This window comes from Bombina bombina, chromosome 1 (genome assembly GCF_027579735.1).
Source record: "Bombina bombina isolate aBomBom1 chromosome 1, aBomBom1.pri, whole genome shotgun sequence".
In the NCBI taxonomy this organism is placed as follows: Eukaryota; Metazoa; Chordata; class Amphibia; order Anura; family Bombinatoridae; genus Bombina; species Bombina bombina.
In genome coordinates this window covers 168367125-168388828 of record NC_069499.1, presented here as the reverse complement: position 1 = coordinate 168388828, position 21704 = coordinate 168367125, and the positions used below count along the sequence as shown (strand labels likewise).

Genomic DNA, 21704 nt, shown 5'->3' with positions numbered 1-21704 from the left:
TTTGTGCACTCTCCCTAGGGACTCTGAGGTTCAGAATTAGTTTTACTGCCCATCACTATAGTGGCCCTCAGCTGCACTGTTACATTTTAAATATGTATTTATTCAAATGTTTAATGTCACTTAGTAAATGATAAAGGACACTAGAATTTAAAGCCCAGATTTTCTTATATAATAGTAATTTTCAATATGGCCAGCTCTAAATGCGCCCCCCCCCCCCTTTTATATAGCTTACTGGTTAAGCCTAGGGGCACAGACCCCATATGTAACTCCTAATCTTGTTTAAAAAATGTTTACTAATAGTATGAATTTGATATATCCCCCTTACCCTTTAAATTGAGGTAGTGATCATATAGATCTTAAAGATGTTTACATATGGGCAATTGGTATGTCTACTTATCCATACATAACCTGTTAGATGTATGTTTTGCAACAAATTTTATGTATATTGTTTGAATGTTATCGCTTGTCTGTATGCCCTATTTTAAACCTCAATAAAAATTAAAAAAAAAAAAAAGGTAAAATTTAGTAAAAGGTGTGCAGAGAAGACCAAGTGGCCACTTTGCATATTTGATCAACTGAAGCCGTATTCTTGAAATGTTATTCTCTGTGGTGGAGGCTGATCCACCTCCTTAGTAGCATCAGCATAATATTTCAATGCTCTAACAACATCCAAATAATTTAAAGATTTTTCAGTAGCATTTTTTGGATTAGGACACAAGGAGGGAACGCCAATTTCACAATAAATGTTGTGTGAGATAACAACTTTAGGTAAAAATTTAAATGTAGGCTGCAAAACAGCTTTGAGAGGGGAACCCCTAAGGGAACCGTGATCGGGGTGCGCTAAGAAAAAATGTTAATAAGTGATATTGGTCCAAGAACAAACCATAAAGTTCATGTGGGATGATGGTGCTAAATCTTGTGAGGCAATCAAATATGCTGGCGGCAAGAGCTCCTCTGGTCTTCGGGAAGGAGATATCTGTAATTAGAAATAAAAAAGAGGGCGCCACATAGCGTGATATTGTTGACTCAAAATCCAAATGAGTAGTTATTATCGTCGCTTACCAGAGATCAATGCACCGTATTGTAACCGGTGCTGGCAGGCAGGCTAACACTTTCAGTGGTTAGCACACTGGGTGGCCTCAGGCAGGCTGTACACAGATGGTACTCAGCGTTTACTTGATTGGTGTGCGTCTATGCAGCTAATGAGTCAGACACTGTGGTGGATCGGACACTTTGAAACCTTTCTCAGGAAGGAGACACTGCGGTAGATCGAACACTTTGACACCTTTACCAGGAAGGATCGAAAGAGAACAAAGGACAACTTCCGTGTATAAAATAAATGAGTTTTAATCCATAAAAACTGCTACGCGTTTCTAGACCTACACCGGTCTTTTCTTCAGGCATACAAACAATGGAAGAAAAGACCGGTGTAGGTCTAGAAACGCGTAGCAGTTTTTATGGATTAAAACTCATTTATTTTATACACGGAAGTTGTCCTTTGTTCTCTTTCGATCCTTCCTGGTAAAGGTGTCAAAGTGTTCGATCTACCGCAGTGTCTCCTTCCTGAGAAAGGTTTCAAAGTGTCCGATCCACCACAGTGTCTGACTCATTAGCTGCATAGACGCACACCAATCAAGTAAACGCTGAGTACCATCTGTGTACAGCCTGCCTGAGGCCACCCAGTGTGCTAACCACTGAAAGTGTTAGCCTGCCTGCCAGCACCGGTTACAATACGGTGCATTGATCTCTGGTAAGCGACGATAATAACTACTCATTTGGATTTTGAGTCAACAATATCACGCTATGTGGCGCCCTCTTTTTTATTTCTAATTGCAAAACAGCTTTATCTTGATGGAAAATCAGATAAGGAAACTCACAAAGGAAAGAATGGCGCACTAGTGTTTTTGGCGTGTGCGCATCAGTTGATGCACTCTATTAGTCTTACGTGCACGTTATATGACGCACTATTAAAATGTGAAAAAAATTGGTGCCAAATATGACGCGCGTATGATCTTCTGTAAGTGCGTGTGTTTATGGCGCTCAAACCTAATAAACATGTAATGTGTCGGTTACGAAGGTTCTTACGTCAAAATTGATGCACACTTACTACGTGTAATTGGTGTGCAAAACTGACGTTTATATGAAGCGTCTGATTTGGCGTTCATATTGAAAATTATTTCAAGCATATATTACAGAAAACCTGATCCTCAGGAAGTTTCGGATTCTGAAATTCAAGGATATCAACTTCCTTAGAAAAAGAAGCACTGTTTTCTCAATAAAGCAATGCAAATCATCCGAACGGGTGAAGAGACGATAAACCCAGATATCTGAATTGGATATAGTAAATCGCAGAGAGTAGGAAATCTCACCAGGAACCTGATAAACCTGCCTACGGAAAGCTTACATGAAAGCAGCAGAGTCGCTATAAACTCAGAACAGTTCATTTTAGTTGTCTCAGAGGAACTAAGGAGAAACCTGAGTGTCACCCAAGCAGAATTCACTGGAGCAACAAATAATCGAAAAAATTGGGTAGAATGAAAGCAGCCATACCCAGAATGCAAAACATACATGTGATTCTAAGAATAACAGATGGATGATTTACTCTCTCATGTAATAATCCAGTAGATAAATTACAGACTGTTCCATAGATTCCTTAGGAAAGTTAAGGAAAACACCAATTCGACTACGGAAGCTGTAGTGAGTAGAAAAACACAACAGTACATTATAAATAACAGGAACTCAAATATATAAACATCCTGCAAAATTCACTCACCTTAAGTGATATACAAATGTACAACATAAGAAGGGGATACAGTACAAATACCATTGCCTATCAGAAAAAAACAACATCAGTGCTACAAAATTAGAAAATACGGACGTATCCATACACCATAAGGGTATATTACTGCACAGCAATAAATAACAGTAGTACCAGCTATGGAACATACTGTAGATCATCGCACAAATAAGGTAAAATATTGCACAGCAATAAACCACAGAAGATACTGAAATATCCACACACAAATAAATTATACAACTGCACAGCAATAAATACCAGTATTACAAGATATGAAACATACTGTAGAATCTTAAAGTAAGCTCTTGTAGCTGGATTCAAACTCTGCGGCTTCTGCTTGCAAGGCAGTGCAGTTATCGGGTCAGCAACCTTGGCTCTCCAGATGTTTTAGAACTACATTTCCCATGATGCTTAAGTGTCTTTAAGCTGCCTAAGCATCATGGGAAATGTAGTTCTAAAACATCTGGAGAGCCAAGGTTGCGGACCCCGGGATATAGGCCACTTAAGCATCTTGATACAAATATAAGTATACTATTGCCAAGAATAACAGCAGTAGTACTAGATACAGGGATATTGAAGTATATTCACAAGGAAAATACATTATTGCCCGGCAATAATAAAAGTAAAGCCAGATATGGAAAATACTGTAGTAACCATTTCTAACCACTTCCAATTAAATGATAATAGTGCATGGCAAAAATCAACAGCAATATAAGAAAATACTGTAGGATCCACACACAAGAAGAGTAAACTATTGCACAGCAATAGCAGTAGTACAATTATAGAAATACTGTAGTATCCACTCACAAGTATATTACATGGTAAACAAAACCAAAAATACAAAATGTGGCAAATACTGTAGTATCCATTTTCAAGAAAAGTATACTATTGCACAGCAATAAATAGCAACCGTACAGTAGTACAAAAATAGAAATATGTAGAATATTTTCATAAATACAGTATATATTTCATGGCAATGTTTACTATTAATACAAGATATTGAAAACAATGTAGTATCACACATAAAGAATACTATTGCACAGCAATAAATAGCCATAATTCAGAATTATAAATATGGAAAATACTCTAGTATCTGCTCACAGGTATAATATTGGCAATTACTAACAGTATTATCTGTGACTTTATGCCCTAACAGATTTAAGTTCAGTAATGACAATCTTAAACTGCTCCATATACATGATGGGGACTACACATAATCCATCAAATCTGAGAAAACTTTGCTGATGGTGGAGAACCAACACATAGCAGCATAAAAAAAAAACTTTCTACTTGCCATATTCCTTAGTACACATGAGAGCTGGATAAAATAAAGTAACAATTCTGATTTATATTTATTTTTAAATACACAGTTGTTTGGTGCTCAACGAAAAACCAAAGCCAATGTATCTGTTTACTGAGGAACTAGAGCTAAATAACCAGCTTCAAACAGCTACTAGCAGAACACATAAATGAGAGTAGTCTAATTAAAAAACATACGCAAATACTGCAAAGTCATTTTATGTAAAAATGATCCCTACTAACAGTTTCAATGAAACTAAGTAGGTCCCCCCTGTTCGTGGCTCAGGCACTTTACCCCCAGATTGATTTCGGAAAAATGATAGGTGCCGAGTGACTATGAAGAGTGATCCTATTCACAGATAAGAAGCTAAGAGCACGCTAAATACCGCGTGGCAGGAGAAGTCTACTTCTTCCTGCTGCACCCAGCACCATCTTTGCGCTCCTGTAGAACTGGAGGAGCGCCAAGATGCTGGATGTGGAAAGCTGTTGAGAATCGCAGTAAAATGCACCTTGCTATAAAGCAGCCACAACGCATATTACTTATAAAAATGAATATGTATATACGTACACTCAGAGCACTGGGGAGTCTCTTGATGCAGATGTGGAAAGCCAAAACCTTGTGTGGCGCGAAAAATCCTGAACACACTATATTCTGACTTGTCCATGCTCAGCGTTCAGCCTCTCTCTTCCATTGCACTGGAATAAGGCTCCAGTGCAGATTCGCAATCCTGATGCAGTCTGAAGGAGGGCCTGAACATGGAATATGCAGCAGCAATGAGAGTGTAACTCTTTAAAGGGACCGCTATGCCCTATGTGTTAACCCCAGTAATCACACCTGACAGCATCTTAGTACATAAAACAAACATACCCTGAGATATGGGTTATACAAATGAAGTTCGCACAGTAAAATGCCCCAAAACCCATTCTGTGCACTAACACCCTGTGCACAACCTCTATAGTTAGTGATATAGCTGTGGGCTAGACTGCTAGGACAGGCTATGAAATTCACAAGTGTAACTACTGAAAGCCTGTAGACTGTGTTAGGCATATGGGCACTAACCCAGTGATAGTTCCCTCCACTGTAATTACCCCTATGGTGGTCCTAGGACACAGTAGAACGTTCACCCTGTACTGTAAATAATAGCAGAGGATATAGTAAGGGAGTACATCGTCATGGAAAGACAGGAAGAGGCTAAGGAACATCCCAGCGACACAAGTGGCAGGCTTGTGACCATAACTCCATAGAGAAGATTTACATTGCACAGCCAGTATTCTACTATATCCTCTCTTCAAGGAACTATCCATTGAGGGAAAATCAGGGAATTAATATTCCTGAAATTCTTCTAGAAGTCTTGAACACTTCTAGCCTTGCCTGCTCCTTGACGAGGCAAAGAACTACTGGGAGAGAGAGGGACGTAGGAGGGATATTTATAGCTTGGTTGTGGGGTGTCTTTCCCCTCCTCCTGGTAGCCAGGAGATGAATTCCCACCAATAAGGATTTTTCGTGGACTATCACCACCTTAGAAATAAAATGGTTTTATTGGCTTCAGAAACAGGAAAAACACAATTTATGTAAGAACTTACCTGATAAATTAATTTATTTCATATTGGCAAGAGTCCATGAGCTAGTGACGTATGGGATACACAATCCTACCAGGAGGGGCAAAGTTTCCCAAACCTCAAAATGCCTATAAATACACCCCTCACCACACCAACAATTCAGTTTAACAAATAGCCAAGTAGTGGGGTGATAGAAAAAGGAGTAAAAAGCATCAAAAAGAGGAACTGGAAATATAATTGTTCTTTACAAAGAAAAACATAACCACCATAAAAAGGGTGGTTCTCATGGACTCTTACCAATATGAAAGAAATTAATTTATCAGGCAAGTTTTTACATAAATTATGTTTTCTTTCATATAATTGGCAAGAGTCCATGAGCTAGTGACAGCTGACTGAAGAACTTTTCTGCCAAAAACTGCTTCCGAAGAGGCAAATACATCAAAATGGTAGAATTTAGTAAATGTATGCAAAGAAGACCAAGCTGCTTTGCAAATCTGATCAACTGAAGCTTCATTCTTAAAAGCCCACGAAGTGGAAACTGATCTAGTAGAATGAGCTGTGATTCTATGAGGCAGGACCTGACCCGACTCCAAATAAGCCTGATGAATCAGAAGCTTTAACCAGGATGCCAAAGAAATGGAAGAAGCTTTCTGACCTTTCCTAGGACCAGAAAAGACAACAAATAGACTAGAAGTCTTCCTGAAATCTTAAGTAGCTTCAACATATTTCAAAGCTCTTACAACATCCAGAGAATGTAAGGATCTCTCCAAAGAATTCTTAGGATTAGGACACAAAGAGGGAACAACAATTTCCCTATTAATGTTGTTAGAATTCACAACTTTAGGTAAAAACTTAAATGAAGTCCGCAAAACTGCCTTATCCTGATGGAAAATCAGAAAGAGAGACTCACAAGAAAGAGCAGATAACTCGCAAACTCTTCTAGAAGAGATAGCCAAAAGGAACAACACTTTCCAAGAAAGTAGTTTAATATCCAAAGAATACATAGGCTCAAAAGGAGGAGCCTGTAAAGCCTTCAAAAACAAATTGAGGAGAGATTGATTTAATGACAGGCTTGATATGGACCAAAGCCTGCACAAAACAGTGAATATAAGGAAGCTTAGCAATCTTTCTGTGAAATAAAACAGAAAGAGCAGAGATTTGTCCCTTCAAGGTACTTGCAGACAAACCTTTATCCAAACCGTCCTGAAGAAACTGTAAAATTCAAGGAATTCTAAAAGAATGCCAGGAGAACACCATGAAATATAAGTCTTCCAAACTCGATAATACATTTTCCTAGAAACAGATTTACGAGCCTGTAACATAGTATTAATCACTGAGTCAGAGAAATCTCTATGACTAAGCATTCAATTTCCATACCTTCAAATTTAACGATTTGAGATCCTGATGGAAAAACGGTCCATGAGACAGAAGGTCTGGTCTTAAAGGAAGTGGCCAAGGTTGGCAACTGGACATCCGGACAAGATCCGCATATCAAAACCTGTGATGCCATGCTGGTGCTACCAGAAATTCAAACGATTGTTCCATGATGATCTTGGAGATCACTCTTGGAAGAAGAACTAGAGGCGGAAAGATATAAGCAGGTTGGTAAAACCAAGGAACTGCTAACGCATCCACCGACTCCGCCTGAGGATCCCTGGACCTGGACAAGTACCTGGGAAGTTTCTTGTTTAGATGGGAAGCCATCAGATCTATTTCTGGAAGACCCCACATCTGAACAATCTGAAAAAAACACACCTGGATGGAGAGACCACTCCCCCGGATGTAAAGTCTGACGACTGAGATACTCTGCTTCCCAATTGTCTACACCTGGGATATGTACCACAGAAATTAGACAACAGCTGGATTCCACCCAAGAAAGTATCCAATATACTTCTTTCATAGCTAGGGGACTGTGAGTCCCACCCTGATGATTGACATATGCCACAGTTGTGATATTGTCTGTCTGAAAACAAATGAATGGTTCTCTTTTCAACAGAAGTCAAACCTGAAGAGCCCTGAAAATAGTTCTAAAATATTGATTTGTAACCTTGCCTCTTGAGATTTCCAAACCCCTTGTGCTGTGTCAGAGATCTCCAGACAGCTCCCCAACCTGAAAGACTTGCATCTGTTGTGATTACAGTCCAGGTTGGACGAACAAAAGAGGCCCCTTGATCTATACTATGGTGATCTAACCACCAAGTTAGAGAGAGTCGAACATTGGGATTTAAGGATACTAATTGTGATATCCTTGTATAATCCCTGAACCATTGATTCAACATATAAAGCTGAAGAGATCTCATATGAAAACGAGCAAAGGGGATCACGTTCGATGCTGCAGTCATGAGACCTAAAACTTCCATGCACATAGCCACTGAAGGGAATGATTGAGACTGAAGGTTTTGACAAGCTGAAACCAATTTTATTTGTCAGAGTTATAGACACTGAATCTATCTGGAAACCTAAAAAGGTGACCCTTGTCTGAGGAATCAAGGAACGTTTTGGTAAATTGATCCTCCAACCATGTCTTTGAAGAAACAACACTAGTTGATTTGTGTGAGATTCGGGAGAATACAAAAAGACTGAGCTAGTACCAAGATATCGTCCAAATAAGGAAACACGACAAATACCCTGTTCTCTGCTTACAGAGAGTAGGGCACCGAGAACCTTTGAAAAGATTCTTGGAGCTGTCACTAGGCCAAATGGAAGAGCGACAAATTGGTAATGCTGGTCTAGAAAAGAGAATCTCAGAAACCGATAGTGGTCTGGATGAATCAGAATATGAAAATATGCATCCTGTAAGTCTATCGCGGACATATAATGACCTCGCTGAACAAAAGGCAGAATAGTCCTTATAGTCACCATTAACAATTCAAAATTTTCAGATCCAGAACTGGCCTGAATGAATTTTCTTTTTTTGGGACAATGAATAGATTTGAATAAAACCCCAGACCCTGTTCCTGAAACGGAACTGGTATGATTACCCCGAAAGCTCTAGATCTGAAACACACTTCAGAAAAGCCTGAGCCTTCACTGGATTTGCTGGAACGTGTGAGAGAAAAAAAATCTTCTCACAGGAGGTCTTACTCTGAAACCTATTCGATACCCTTGAGAGACAATACTCTGAATCCATTGATTTTGGACAGAATCCGCCCAAATGTTTCGGAAAAAATTTAATCTGCCTCCCACCAGCTGAGCTAAAATGAGGGCCGCACATTCATGCGGACTTGGGGGCTGGCTTTGGTTTCTTAAAAGGCTTGGATTTATTCCAACTTGAAGGTTTCCAATTGGAACGAGATTCTTTGGGGGAAGGATTGGCTTTCTGTTCCTTATTCTGTCGAAAAGAACGAAAACGATTCGAAGCTTTAGATATACCCTTAGATCTTTTATCCTGAGGTAAAAAAAAACTCCCTTCCCCACAGTGACAGTTGAAATAATTGAATCCAACTGAGAACCAAATAAACTGTTACCTTGGAAAGAAAGAGATAGTAATCTAGACTTAGATACCATGTCAGCATTCCAATATTTGAACCACAAAGCTCTTCTAGCTAAAATAGCTAAAGACATAGATTTAACATCAATATTGATGAAATCAAAAATAGCATCACAGATAAAATGATTAGCATGTTGAAGCAAGCGAACAATGCTAGACAAATCAGAATCTGTTTCCTGTTGTGCTAAACTTTCCAACCAAAAAAGTTGATGCAGCTGCAACATCAGCCATGGATATAGCAAACCTAAGAATGTAGCCAGAAAATAAATAAGCTTTCCTTATACAAGATTCAAGTTTCCTATCTAAAGGGTCCTTAAAAGAAGTACTATCTTCCATAGGAATAGTAGTACGTTTGGCAAGAGTAGAAATAGCCCCATCAACGTTGGGAATTTTTTCCCAAAACTCCAATCTAATTGCTGGCAAATGATACAACTTTTTAAACCTAGAAGAAGGAATAAAATAAGTACCAGGCCTATTCCATTCCTTTGAAATCATATCAGAAATATCAGGAACTGGAAAAACCTCTGGTGTAACCACAGGAGGTTTATAAACAGAATTTAACCGTTTACTAGTTTTAATATCAAGAGGACTAGTTTCCTCAATAAATTTTATATTTTATATTCTATTTTATATTGGTCTTGCAGAATATGTTTTTACTGTAACTATTTGCTTTTTAATCTATTATTTGCACATGGATCCATGATTACTGTTTTTAATATTCTATTTTATATTTGTAACTAGATGGTGTATTAAATTATTTTTGCATACCCACGTATTCCACTCCTTCCACCTTAGCCTCCGATCAGGTTGGCGCCTGGGGACACTCCTATTTCTTTATCTTATCTTTTGGTGATAGCTAGGGATCACCTCCTCCGGGCCTATAGGTGTATATTGGCGCTGAAGTAGATACTTGTTTTCCATTTCCTCAATATCCAAAGTAATCAACACCTCTTTTAACAAGGAACGAATATACTCCATCTTAAAGAGATAAGTAGATTTGTCAGTGTCAATATCTGAGGTAGGATCTTCTGAACCATATAGATCTTCATCTGAGGAGGATAATTCAGTATGTTGTCGGTCATTTGAAATTTCATTAACCTTATGAGAAGTTTTAAAAGACCTTTTACGTTTATTAGAAGGCAGAATAGCAGACAAAGCCTTCTGAATCGCATCAGCAATAAAATCTTTTATATTCACATTACATTAGATGTTGAAGGAACAACAGGCATTGTACTAGTACTGATGGTATCTGCATGTAAAAGCTTATCATCACAACTGTTACATACTACAGCTGGAGATATAATCTCTGCTAATTTACAACAGATAAACTTAGCTTTGATAGAACTGTTATCAGGCAGCAGGGTTCCAACAGTGGTTTCTGAGACAGGATCAGATTAAGACAGCTTGCAAATGTAAGAAAAAAACAACATATAAAGCAAAATTATCAATTTCCATATATGGCAGTTTCAGGAATGGGAAAAAAATGCAAACAGCATAGCCCTCTGAGCCTAAAAAAGGCAAGAGGCATATAGGAAGTGGGATTTAAATAATTAAATTATTTGGCGTCAAGTATGACGCACAACGCAAAATGAAATTTTTTGGTGCTAACAACATCCGGAAATGATGCAATGCGCGTCATGGCAGACGCAACCTTGTGCAAGGAATCATGGCATCAACTAAGACGCCAGAAATGACGAATTTGCATCACCGAACGTACCTTCGCGCCAAAAATGACACATAATGAAATAAATATTAGTATTTTGCAACCTCGCAAGCCTAATTTTTGCCCGCGAAAAAAAATGAAAAAGCAGCCAATTTGAATAAAAGACTATACCCCAGGTAATAAAAAATAACTTCCTAAATATGTTTCCCAATTTTGAAACGGATAGTCTGCAAAAGGAAATATACATAAACCTGACTCATGGCAAATATAAGTACATTACATATATTTAAAACTTTATAGTAATACATAAAGTGCCAAACCATAGCTGAGAGTGTCTTAAGTAATGACACCCATCCACATATAGCAGATAGCTAAAACAGTACTGAAGCAGTATCAGTGGAGGTAATGGAATATGAGAGTATATCGTCAATTTGAAAAGGGAGGTAGGAGATGAATCTCTATGACCGATAACAGAGAACCTTTGAAAAGATTTCCCGTGAGGAAAACCATAGAATCAATAAGTGATACTCTCATCACATCCCTCTGACAAACACTGTACTCTGAGAGGAATCGGGCTTCAAAATGCTGAGAAACGTATATCACAGAAGAAAATCAAGCACAAACTTACTTCACCACCTGCATAGGGAGGCAAAGTTAGTAAAACTGAATTGTGGGTGTGGTGAGGGCTGTATTTATAGGCATTCTGAGGTTTTAAAAACTTTGCCCCTCCTGGTAGGATTGTATATCCCATACGTCACTAGCTCATGGACTCTTGCCAATTACATGAAAGAAATAATCAATTAAGGTCTAGGTTTTAACTAATTAAAATTTTTATGGGGCTGTTCATCCTCTACTCCCAGAGTCTCTTTAACAGATTTAATGAAATCATATAAGGCAGAAGAATCAAAGGTGAGCCAATGACGAGATCTATATGTGCAGCCACCAATCAACATCTGGCTCCCAATAGTGCTTTTCTGCTGGTGAGAAAACCTAGGTATGCTTTTCAATAAAACGGTTCCAAGAGAACAAAGTAAATTTGATAAAAAGTCAATTGAAAAGTTTTTTAATGTTGCTTTCTGTGTGTGAATCACAAATTTTTTATTTTGACTTTACTGTCCTTTCAAAGGTTTAGAATATCTATGTAAAAACGTAAAAAAGATATTGCAGCAAAATGGCACATATAATTCATATCTAATCTAGAAACTGGGACAGGCAGAAAACTTTAAACCTCCCAGCAAGCACCAAACTAACATACACCTTAAGTCATTCTACCTGCATATCTGGAGCTAGTAAATAGACAGTGCAACAGGAGCAAACAGAAGAAAATTAGTTATGTGGCTCAAGAGTAGAATTCTCTCTTGCACAATAATGTTAAAACTGAAATATCTCTGTGGCCACAGTCTTGCCAATGACATGAGGCGGCCACCATATATCACTTGCAATTTCATCTCAACAACAACACTGCTGCCAGTTGCCCTCACAGACATCCCTAACACTAACGCTAGCAGTGTGCTACTGACTTTTCTTGGTTCCTAGAGGTAAACTCTATCCCTAACCATTACTTGAGATGGGTGACTCGCAGCACTGAAACATGTAAAATGTCAAGGATGACATTACACTTGAGTGTCCCTGACACTGCTGCAGCAGTACTGATGTGGTCAACATTTCGATATCTGCTATAGGGCCAGATTTAATTTATGCTGAGGCACACAAGTCACTGTGAGTCCCACAGCATGGGCTTCATGCACCAAAACATAAATATCTATGGGACCATTTCTTCATCCTATCCTGAGAGGATGTGGTTTTCCTCCTACCACCCGGCAAATGTCGGTCTTTGTTGGACATTATGAAAAATGTGCACTTGTTATTTGTAAGTAGCGCATAGCCTTTACATTTTAGGTGCACAACTTACAGGAAGAAGATGAAGCATTTGTTCCCCATATTTATGCTGCTCCCTGTCCTCATGCAACCAACTGCATGAGAGTAGAGATACTCAATCCAGTCGAATGAGTGATTTTCATCCTCCAACTTTAAGTTGGTGGAGAAGGCTTATGAAGCAGAGGTTTAAACAGCTGCTTCATAAATATTAGTTCATCCGGGGTTTTGTCCAATGACAAATCAGTCTCTTTACGTTTAATCAAAGCTACAACTTGCACTACTTTATTCTAAATAGGTAGAAATAATAAAATTAATAAATTTAATAAAATAATAAAAGTATTTCTAAATACTCAAAGACACAAGACTAATTTAGCCACAAGCTCTAAATATGAAATTACAAGAATATGCACCTAAAAATATGTTTCCAATAGTAGCTTTTGCACAACAAATATTGTTTGTTCTTGGTATTTTCTAACCTAAATACAAGAAATAAATAGAATTATGTTTCTATATGACACACGACTTACCTCTAAGGATAATAATACTTGTATAGTTTCTTTTGGCAGATCTACCTAAAAGGAATGAGCAAGGAAATGGTTAAGAAAACATTTTATTTTTTGTTTTGTAAAATATTACTAGAAATATAAAATACCAAAAATGTAAAGAAAAAAAACTGTTATAATATAATTATAGGAAAATATAATTCCCTTAAGAATCAATTTCCTGTCTGCTCTGTAGGATTTTGGCACTCTAAGGCCTCTTAAAGAGAAAAAGGAAATTTCCCACAAAGGGGTTAAACAGACAGAGTCCTCTCTGCACCAACAATTTACTTCTGGAGCTGAACACTGAGGCTGATATAATCAGGGGCGGCATACGTGCATAGCCACCAATCAAACCCTGTGTTCAGCTCAGGATCAGCAGTGCACTTCTAGTCTAGAACCTTTGCAGGGTTAAACACATGGTACCATTGAAGGATATTAGAGCGTTTTATTATTCCTCCTTGAGCAGGTACACATCAACAAAATAATGTGAAACAAAAAATAAATAATCTGATTGATGTTTTACTTGAGTTTTGTTCATAATAGTAATAGATAGTAATACATATTAGAAAACACAGGATCTAAATCCTGTGAGTATGTACAGTTCTTCTGAGGTAGCACTAAGCAACTCCTGTGGAAAACTCAGTTTGTTGACTCAGAGGTAAAGCCGGTATGAAATATTTATTAATATATTTCTAATTATTATTATTTTTTTAAAACATAAACCATTAGCGCTCTCACTATTTAAACCTTTACCATCACTTTAACGTGGCATTTTTTTTTTATTGCTCTCGTCCTGACAAATAGAGAAAACTCTAGAAAGTGTAATTTGTAGTATAAGTTCATCCAAAAAAACAGGAAAATCAACATATCAATAGTGTTGTGTTTATTTTAGCATGTAAAATACTCACTGCCAAAATTTCTATTTCACTATTTCTCTGCTGGAAATTTGTCATAAATGTCTGAAGTTTTGAAATGACCTGAAAATGAGAATAAACATTATTGTATTGTAATCCAACTACATTATTTACTCATAAGTATTAAAGTTACACATAAAAGTCAAATCGCTAATAAAACAAAACCATTTTTATAGAAATCTTTTATTGTTTGTAAAAGTATTGTGAAACTAGCAATTGTTTGCTTTAGGCTAAACTGCCAGAAACAGACTAATTCAAAATAAACGTGTAAATAATCAGAATTTACATATCTAGTTTCATAGTGGTTGGACAGAAAACCCTCAGCGTTAAACAAACATCACCTTTTTAGGTGGACATACGTCGTCTTCCATGTTTATTAAAAGGCAGTACTGAAATGTAGGGAAGCTTGGTGAGTGCTACCTTATGGGGCATAAAACACTAATTACTAGACTTCTGTAGTCTTGCAATGTTAGAGCCGGTCATTTTTCATCTATAATGGCCTTTTAAAGGGATAGAAAGGCCACAATTTAAATTAATTGAAAAAGCAAAAATGCTTCTAGTAAAAGCTACTGTTTTTCAATGGTATACACATATTCTGTAAGGGCCAGTGCACCAGTATTCCAACACCACACGTTATTACAAAAGTGATTCTATTTAAAAATGAAATGCACCAATGGTTGGACAGAAAACCCTCAGCGTTAAACAAACATCACCTTTTTAGGTGGACATACGTCGTCTTCCATGTTTATTAAAAGGCAGTACTGAAATGTAGGGAAGCTTGGTGAGTGCTACCTTATGGGGCATAAAACACTAATTACTAGACTTCTGTAGTCTTGCAATGTTAGAGCCGGTCATTTTTCATCTATAATGGCCTTTTAAAGGGATAGAAAGGCCACAATTTAAATTAATTGAAAAAGCAAAAATGCTTCTAGTAAAAGCTACTGTTTTTCAATGGTATACACATATTCTGTAAGGGCCAGTGCACCAGTATTCCAACACCACACGTTATTACAAAAGTGATTCTATTTAAAAATGAAATGCACCAATGCACATTTAAAATTTAAACTTTTCTATCCCTTTAAGGGGAAATATTACAGCATGTTATCCCTTTAGGCAACTGACACTATTGAACTTCCAGATAGGGAAAGTCCACTCCTTCATCCCTTACTGTTGGGAAATACAACACTTGGCCACCAGGAGGAGGCAAAGACACCCCAGCCTCCCACTTCCTCATTACCCCAGTCATTCTGCCGAAGGAACAAGGAAAAGTAGGAAAAACATTAGGGTATAAATGGTGCTAGAAGAATAAATTAAATAATAGGGGACCGCCCATAGACAAGAAAAAACGGTCGGGGGCTGTGGACTCTTCCTATCCAGAAGGAAAGGAATTTATCTGGTAAGCATAAATTATGTTTTCCTTCCTAAGATAGGGAGAGTCCACGGCTTCAATCCTTACTGTTGGGAAAACTATACCCAAGCTCCAGAGGACACTAAATGAATAACGGGAGGGAACAAAAAGGAAGAGGCGGACCCTATTCTGATTCCACCACAGCCTGCAAAACTATTCTCCCGAAAGCTGCTTCAGCCAAAGCAAAAATATCAAACTTTTGAAAAAGTATGTAAGGAGGATCAGGTAGCCGCCTTACAAATCTTATCCATAGAGGCCTCGTTCTTAAAGGGACACTGAACCCCAATTTTCATGATTCAGATAGAGCATACAATTTTAAGCGACTTTCTAATTTACTATTATGAAATTTTCTTCGTACTCTTGCTATCTCAATTTGAAAAAGAAGGCATCTAAGCAAAGGAGCCAGACAATTTTTGGTTCAGACACTGGACAGCACTTGTTTACTGGTGGGTGAATTTATCCACCAATCAGCAACAACCCATGTTGTTCACCAAAAATGGGCCAGCATCTAAACTTATATTCTTGCTTTTCAAATAAAGATACTAAGAGAATGAAGAAAATGTGATAATAGGAGTAAATTAGAAAGTTGCTTAAAATTGCATGCTCTATCTGAATCACGAAAGAAAAAAAAATTGGGTTCAGTGTCCCTTTAAAGGCTCAAGAGGAAGCCACTGCTCTAGTGGAATGAGACGTTATCCTTTCAGGAGGACGATGTGCCGCTGTCTCATAAGCAAAGTGGATGACACTCCTTAACCAAAAAGATAGGGAAGTCGAAGTAGCCTTCTGCCCCTTACATTTCCCCGAATAGACAACAAATAAAGAGAAAGATTGTCTAAACTCCTAAGTAGCCTGAAGATAGAACTTCAAGGTGTGAACCACATACAAATTGTGAAGTAAGCGTTCCTTCGATGAAGAAGGATTAGGACACAAGGAAGGAACCACAATCTCCTGATTGATGTTGCGATCTGACACAACCTTAGGAAGAAAACCTAATTTAGTACGTAAAACTGCCTTATCTGCAAAATCAGATCAGGGGGCTCACATTGCAAAGCAGAAATCTCAGAAACTCTGCTCGCAGAGGCAAAAGCCAATAAAAAGAGAACCTTCCAAGATAGCAATTTAATGTCAACGGAATGCAGAGGCTCAAACGGAACCTGTTGCAAAACCTGAAGAACAAGATTTAGGCTCCAAAGAGAAGCCCCAGATCTAAACACAGGTCTGATCCTAATCAAAGCCTTACCAAAGGACTGCATGCCTGGATGCTCAGCTATTCACTTGTGCAATAAAACCGACAGGGCCGAAATCTGTCCCCTCAGGGAACTAGCAGAAAGGCCCTTCTCCAGCCCATCCTGGGGAAAAGATAAGATCCTGGCAACTTTAACTCTGTGCCAGCAAAAAAACAGAATTTATGCTTACCTGATAAATTTCTTTCTTTTGCGATGTACCGAGTCCACGGATTCATCCTAACTTGTGGGATATTGTCCTTCCTGACAGGAAGTAGCAAAGAGAGCACCACAGCAGAGCTGTCTATATAGCTCCCCCCTTAACTCCACCCCCCAGTCATTCGACCGAAGGCCAAGGAAGAAAAGGAGAAACTATAAGGTGCAGAGGTGACTGAAGTTTACATAAAAAATACTATCCGTCTTGAATAGACAGGGCGGGCCGTGGACTCGGTACATCGCAAAAGAAATTTATCAGGCAAGCATAAATTCTGTTTTCTTTTGCAAGATGTACCGAGTCCACAGATTCATCCTAACTTGTGGGATACCAATACCAAAGCTTTAGAACACGGATGAAGGGAGGGACAAGACAGGAACCTAAACGGAAGGCACCACTGCTTGCAAAACCTCTCTCCCAAAAATAGCCTCCGAAGAAGCAAAAGTATCAAATTTGTAAAATTTGGAAAGGTATGAAGCAAAGACCAAGTCGCAGCCTTACAAATCTGTTCAACAGAAGCATAATTTTTAAAAGCCCATGTGGAAGCCACCGCTCTAGTGGAGTGAGCTGTAATTCTTTCAGGAGGCTGCTGTCCAGCAGTCTCATAAGCCAAACGGATGATGCTTTTCAGCCAAAAGGAAAGAGAGGTAGCCGTAGCCTTTTGACCTCTACGCTTTCCAGCATAGACAACAAACAAAGAAGATGATTGGCGAAAATCTTTGGTTGCCTGCAAATAAGACTTCAAGGCACGAACCACGTCCAAGTTGTGCAATGGACGGTCCTTCTTAGAAGAAGGATTAGGACACAGAGAAGGAACAACAATTTCCTGATTGATATTCCTGTTAGAAACAACCTTAGGGAGGAACCCAGGTTTGGTACGCAAAACCACCTTATCAGCATGGACAACAAGATAAGGAGAGTCACATTGTAATGCAGATAGTTCAGAAACTCTTCGAGCTGAAGAGATAGCAACTAGAAACAGAACTTTCCAAGATAGAAGCTTAATATCTATGGAATGCATGGGTTCAAACGGAACCCCCTGAAGAACTTTAAGAACTAAATTGAGACTCCATGGCGGAGCAACAGGTTTAAACACAGGCTTAATTCTAACTAAAGTCTGACAAAAAGCCAGAACGTCTGGGACATCTGCCAGACGCTTGTGCAACAGAATAGACAAAGCAGATATATGTCCCTTTAAGGAACTAGCGGACAATCCTTTCACCAATCCTTCTTGGAGAAAAGACAAAATCCTAGGAATCCTGATCTTACTTTATGAGTAGACTTTGGATTCACACCAAAAAAGATATTTACGCCATATATTATGATAGATCTTCCTGGTTACAGGCTTTCGAGCCTGAATCAAGGTATCTATGACCGACTCAGAGAAACCCCGCTTTGATAAAATCAAGCGTTCAATCTCCAAGCAGTCAGTTGCAGAGAAATTAGATTTGGATGCTTGAATGGACCTTGAATCAAAAGGTCCCGTCTCAGTGGCAGAGTCCATGGTGGCAGAGATGACATGCCCACCAGGTCCTGCATACCAAGTCATGCGTGGCCACGCAGGCGCTATCAAAATCACAGAAGCTCTCTCCTGTTTGATTTTGGCAATCAGACGCGGAAGGAGAGAGAATGGTGGAAACACATAAGCCAGGTTGAACGACCAGGGTACTGCTAGAGCATTTATCAGTACTGCCTGAGGATCCCTTGACCTGGATCCGTAACTAGGAAGTTTGGCGTTCTGACGAGACGCCATCAGATCCAATTCTGGTGTGCCCCATAGCTGAACCAGTTGAGCAAACACCTCCGGATGGAGCTCCCACTCCCCCGGATGAAAAGTCTGACGACTTAGAAAATCTGCCTCCCAGTTCTCTACCCCTGGGATATAGATCGCTGATAGATGGCAAGAGTGAGTCTCTGCCCATCAGATTATCCTGAAAACTTCTATCATCGCCAAGGAACTCCTTGTTCCCCCCTGACGATTGATATAAGCTACAGTCGTGATGTTGTCCGACTGAAAACTGATGAATCCGGCCGAAGCCAGCTGAGGCCACGCCTGAAGAGCATTGAATATCGCTCTTAATTCCAGAATATTTATCGGTAGGAGGGCCTCCTCCTGAGTCCACAAACCCTGTGCTTTCAGGGAATTCCAGACTGCACCCCAGCCCAGTAGGCTGGCGTCCGTCGTCACAATAACCCACGCTGGCCTGCGGAAACACATTCCCCTGGACAGGTGATCCTGTGACAACCACCAAAGAAGAGAGTCTCTGGTCTCTTGATCCAGATTTATCTGAGGAGATAAATCTGCATAATCCCCATTCCACTGTTTGAGCATGCATAGTTGCAGTGGTCTGAGATGCAAGCGAGCAAACGGAACTATGTCCATTGCCGCTACCATAAGTCCAATTACCTCCATACACTGAGCCACTGACGGACGAGGAATGGAATGAAGAGCTCAGCAGGTGGTTAAAATCTTTGATTTCCTGACCTTCGTCAGAAATATTTTCATGTCCACCGAATCTATCAGAGTTCCCAGGAATGGAACTCTTGTGAGAAGAATAAGATGAGATCTTAGAAAGGCCAACACTAAGTCCGTGTGAGACTTGGCAAGTTGGAAAGACGACGCTTGAATTAAGATGTCGTCTAGATAAGGCGCCACTGCTATGCCCCTCGGCCTTAGGACCGCCAGAAGGGACCCTAGCACCTTTGTGAAGATTCTTGGCGCCCTGGCCAACCTGAAGGGAAGAGCCAGAAACTGGTAATGCATGTCCAGAAAGGCAAACCTGAGGAACTGGTGATGATCTTTGTGGATAGGAATGTGTAAATACGCATCCTTTAGATCCACGGTAGTCATATATTGACCCTCCTGGATCATTGGTAAAATAGTCCGAATGGTCTCCATCTTGAAGGATGGAACTCTTATGAATTGGTTTAGGATCTTGAGATCTAGAATTGGTCTGAAGGTTCCCTCTTTTTTTGGGAACCACAAACAGATTGGAGTAGAAACCTTGCCCCTGAGAAAGATGGAACCTCCCCCTTGGAGGAGAATCTTTGAAATCTAGCAGATACCCCTGGGTTACAATTTCTACGGCCTAGGAGTCCTGAACGTCTCTTGCCCAGGCCTGAACAAAGAGAGAAAGTCTGCCCCCTACTTGATCCGGTCCCGGATCGGGGGCTACCCCTTCATGCTGTCTTAGTGGCAGCAGCAGGCTTTTTGGCCTGTTTACCCTTGTTCCAAACCTGGTTAGATCTCCAGGTTGGCTTGGATTGAGCAAAGTTCCCCTCTTGCTTTGCAGCAGGGGAAGAGGAAGCGGGACCACCCTTGAAGTTTCGAAAGGAACGAAAATTATTTTGTTTGGTCCTTGTCTTATTTGACTTATCCTGAGGGAGGGCATGACACTTCCCTCCAGTGATGTCTGAAATGATCACAGTGCAGGCCCGAAAAGGGTCTTACCTTTGAAAGGGATGGTCAAAAGCTTAGATTTAGATGACACATCAGCTGACCAGGACTTAAGCCATAATGCTCTTCACGCTAAAATGGCAAAACCTGAATTCTTTGCCGCTAACTTAGCAAGATGAAAAGCGGCGTCTGTAATAAAAGAATTAGCCAACTTAAGGGCCTTAATTCTGTCCAAAATATCATCTAGTGGGGTCTCCATCTGAAGAGCCTCTTCTAGAGCCTCAAACCAAAAAGCAGCTGCAGTGGTTACCGGAACAATGCACGCTATAGGTTGAAGAAGAAAACCCTGATGAACAAAAATTTTCTTTAGGAGACCCTCTAACTTTTTATCCATAGGATCAATGAAAGCACAACGGTCTTCAATAGGTATAGTTGTACACTTAGCCAGAGTAGAAATAGCTCCCTCCACCTTAGGGACCGTCTGCCACGAGTACTTTATGGTGTCAGAAATGGGGAACATTTTCTTAAAAACAGGAGGGGGAGCAAACGGAATATCTGGTCTATCCCACTCCTTAGTAACAATGTCCGAAATCCTCTTAGGGACCGGAAAAACATCAGTGTAAACAGGAACCTCTAAATATTTGTCCATTTTACACAATTTCTCTGGAAAGACAATAGGGTCACAATCATCCAGAGTAGCTAAAACCTCCCTGAGCAATAATCGGAGGTGCTCTAGCTTAAATTTAAATGCCGTCATATCTGAATCTGTCTGAGGGAACATCTTTCCTGAATCAGAAATCTCTCCCTCAGACAGCAAATCCCTCATCCCTACCTCAGAACATTGTGAGGGAATATCGGATACGGCAACTAAAGCATCAGAAGGCTCAGCATTTGTTCTTAACCCAGAGCTACTGCGCTTCCCTTGCAACCCAGGCAGTTTAGATAAAACCTCTGTGAGTGTAGTATTCATAACTGAAGCCATATCTTGCAAGGTGAAAGAATTAGACGCACTAGAAGTACTTGGTGTCGCTTGTGCGGGCGTAACTGGTTGTGACACTTGGGGAGAACTAGACGGCAAAACCTGATTTACTTCTGTCCGAGAATCATTTAATGCCAAATTCTTATAAGTCAAAATATGCTGTTTGCAATTTAGAGACATATCAGTACAATTGGGACACATTCTTAGAGGGGGTACCACAATGGCTTCTAAACAAATTGAACAATGAGATTCCTTAGTGTCAGACATGTTTAACAGGCTAGTAAAGAAGCAAGCAAGCTTAGAAAACACTTTATTTAATGAAAAAAACACAATTTGCAAA

The 21704-nt window shown here is 39.5% G+C and overlaps 1 protein-coding gene across 1 annotated transcript in view; it reads right to left on the bottom strand.

Moving 5' to 3' along the window:
* Positions 1-21704, bottom strand: part of EIF2AK4 (eukaryotic translation initiation factor 2 alpha kinase 4) — a 396156-nt gene that overhangs the window by 38382 nt on the left and 336070 nt on the right. Inside the window, exons 36-37 of the mRNA XM_053697714.1 lie at positions 14138-14206; positions 13215-13259 (exon numbers count right to left, since the gene is read on the bottom strand). Coding sequence (XP_053553689.1) covers positions 13215-13259; positions 14138-14206 — 114 coding nt within the window. The remainder of the gene's footprint in view (positions 1-13214; positions 13260-14137; positions 14207-21704) is intronic.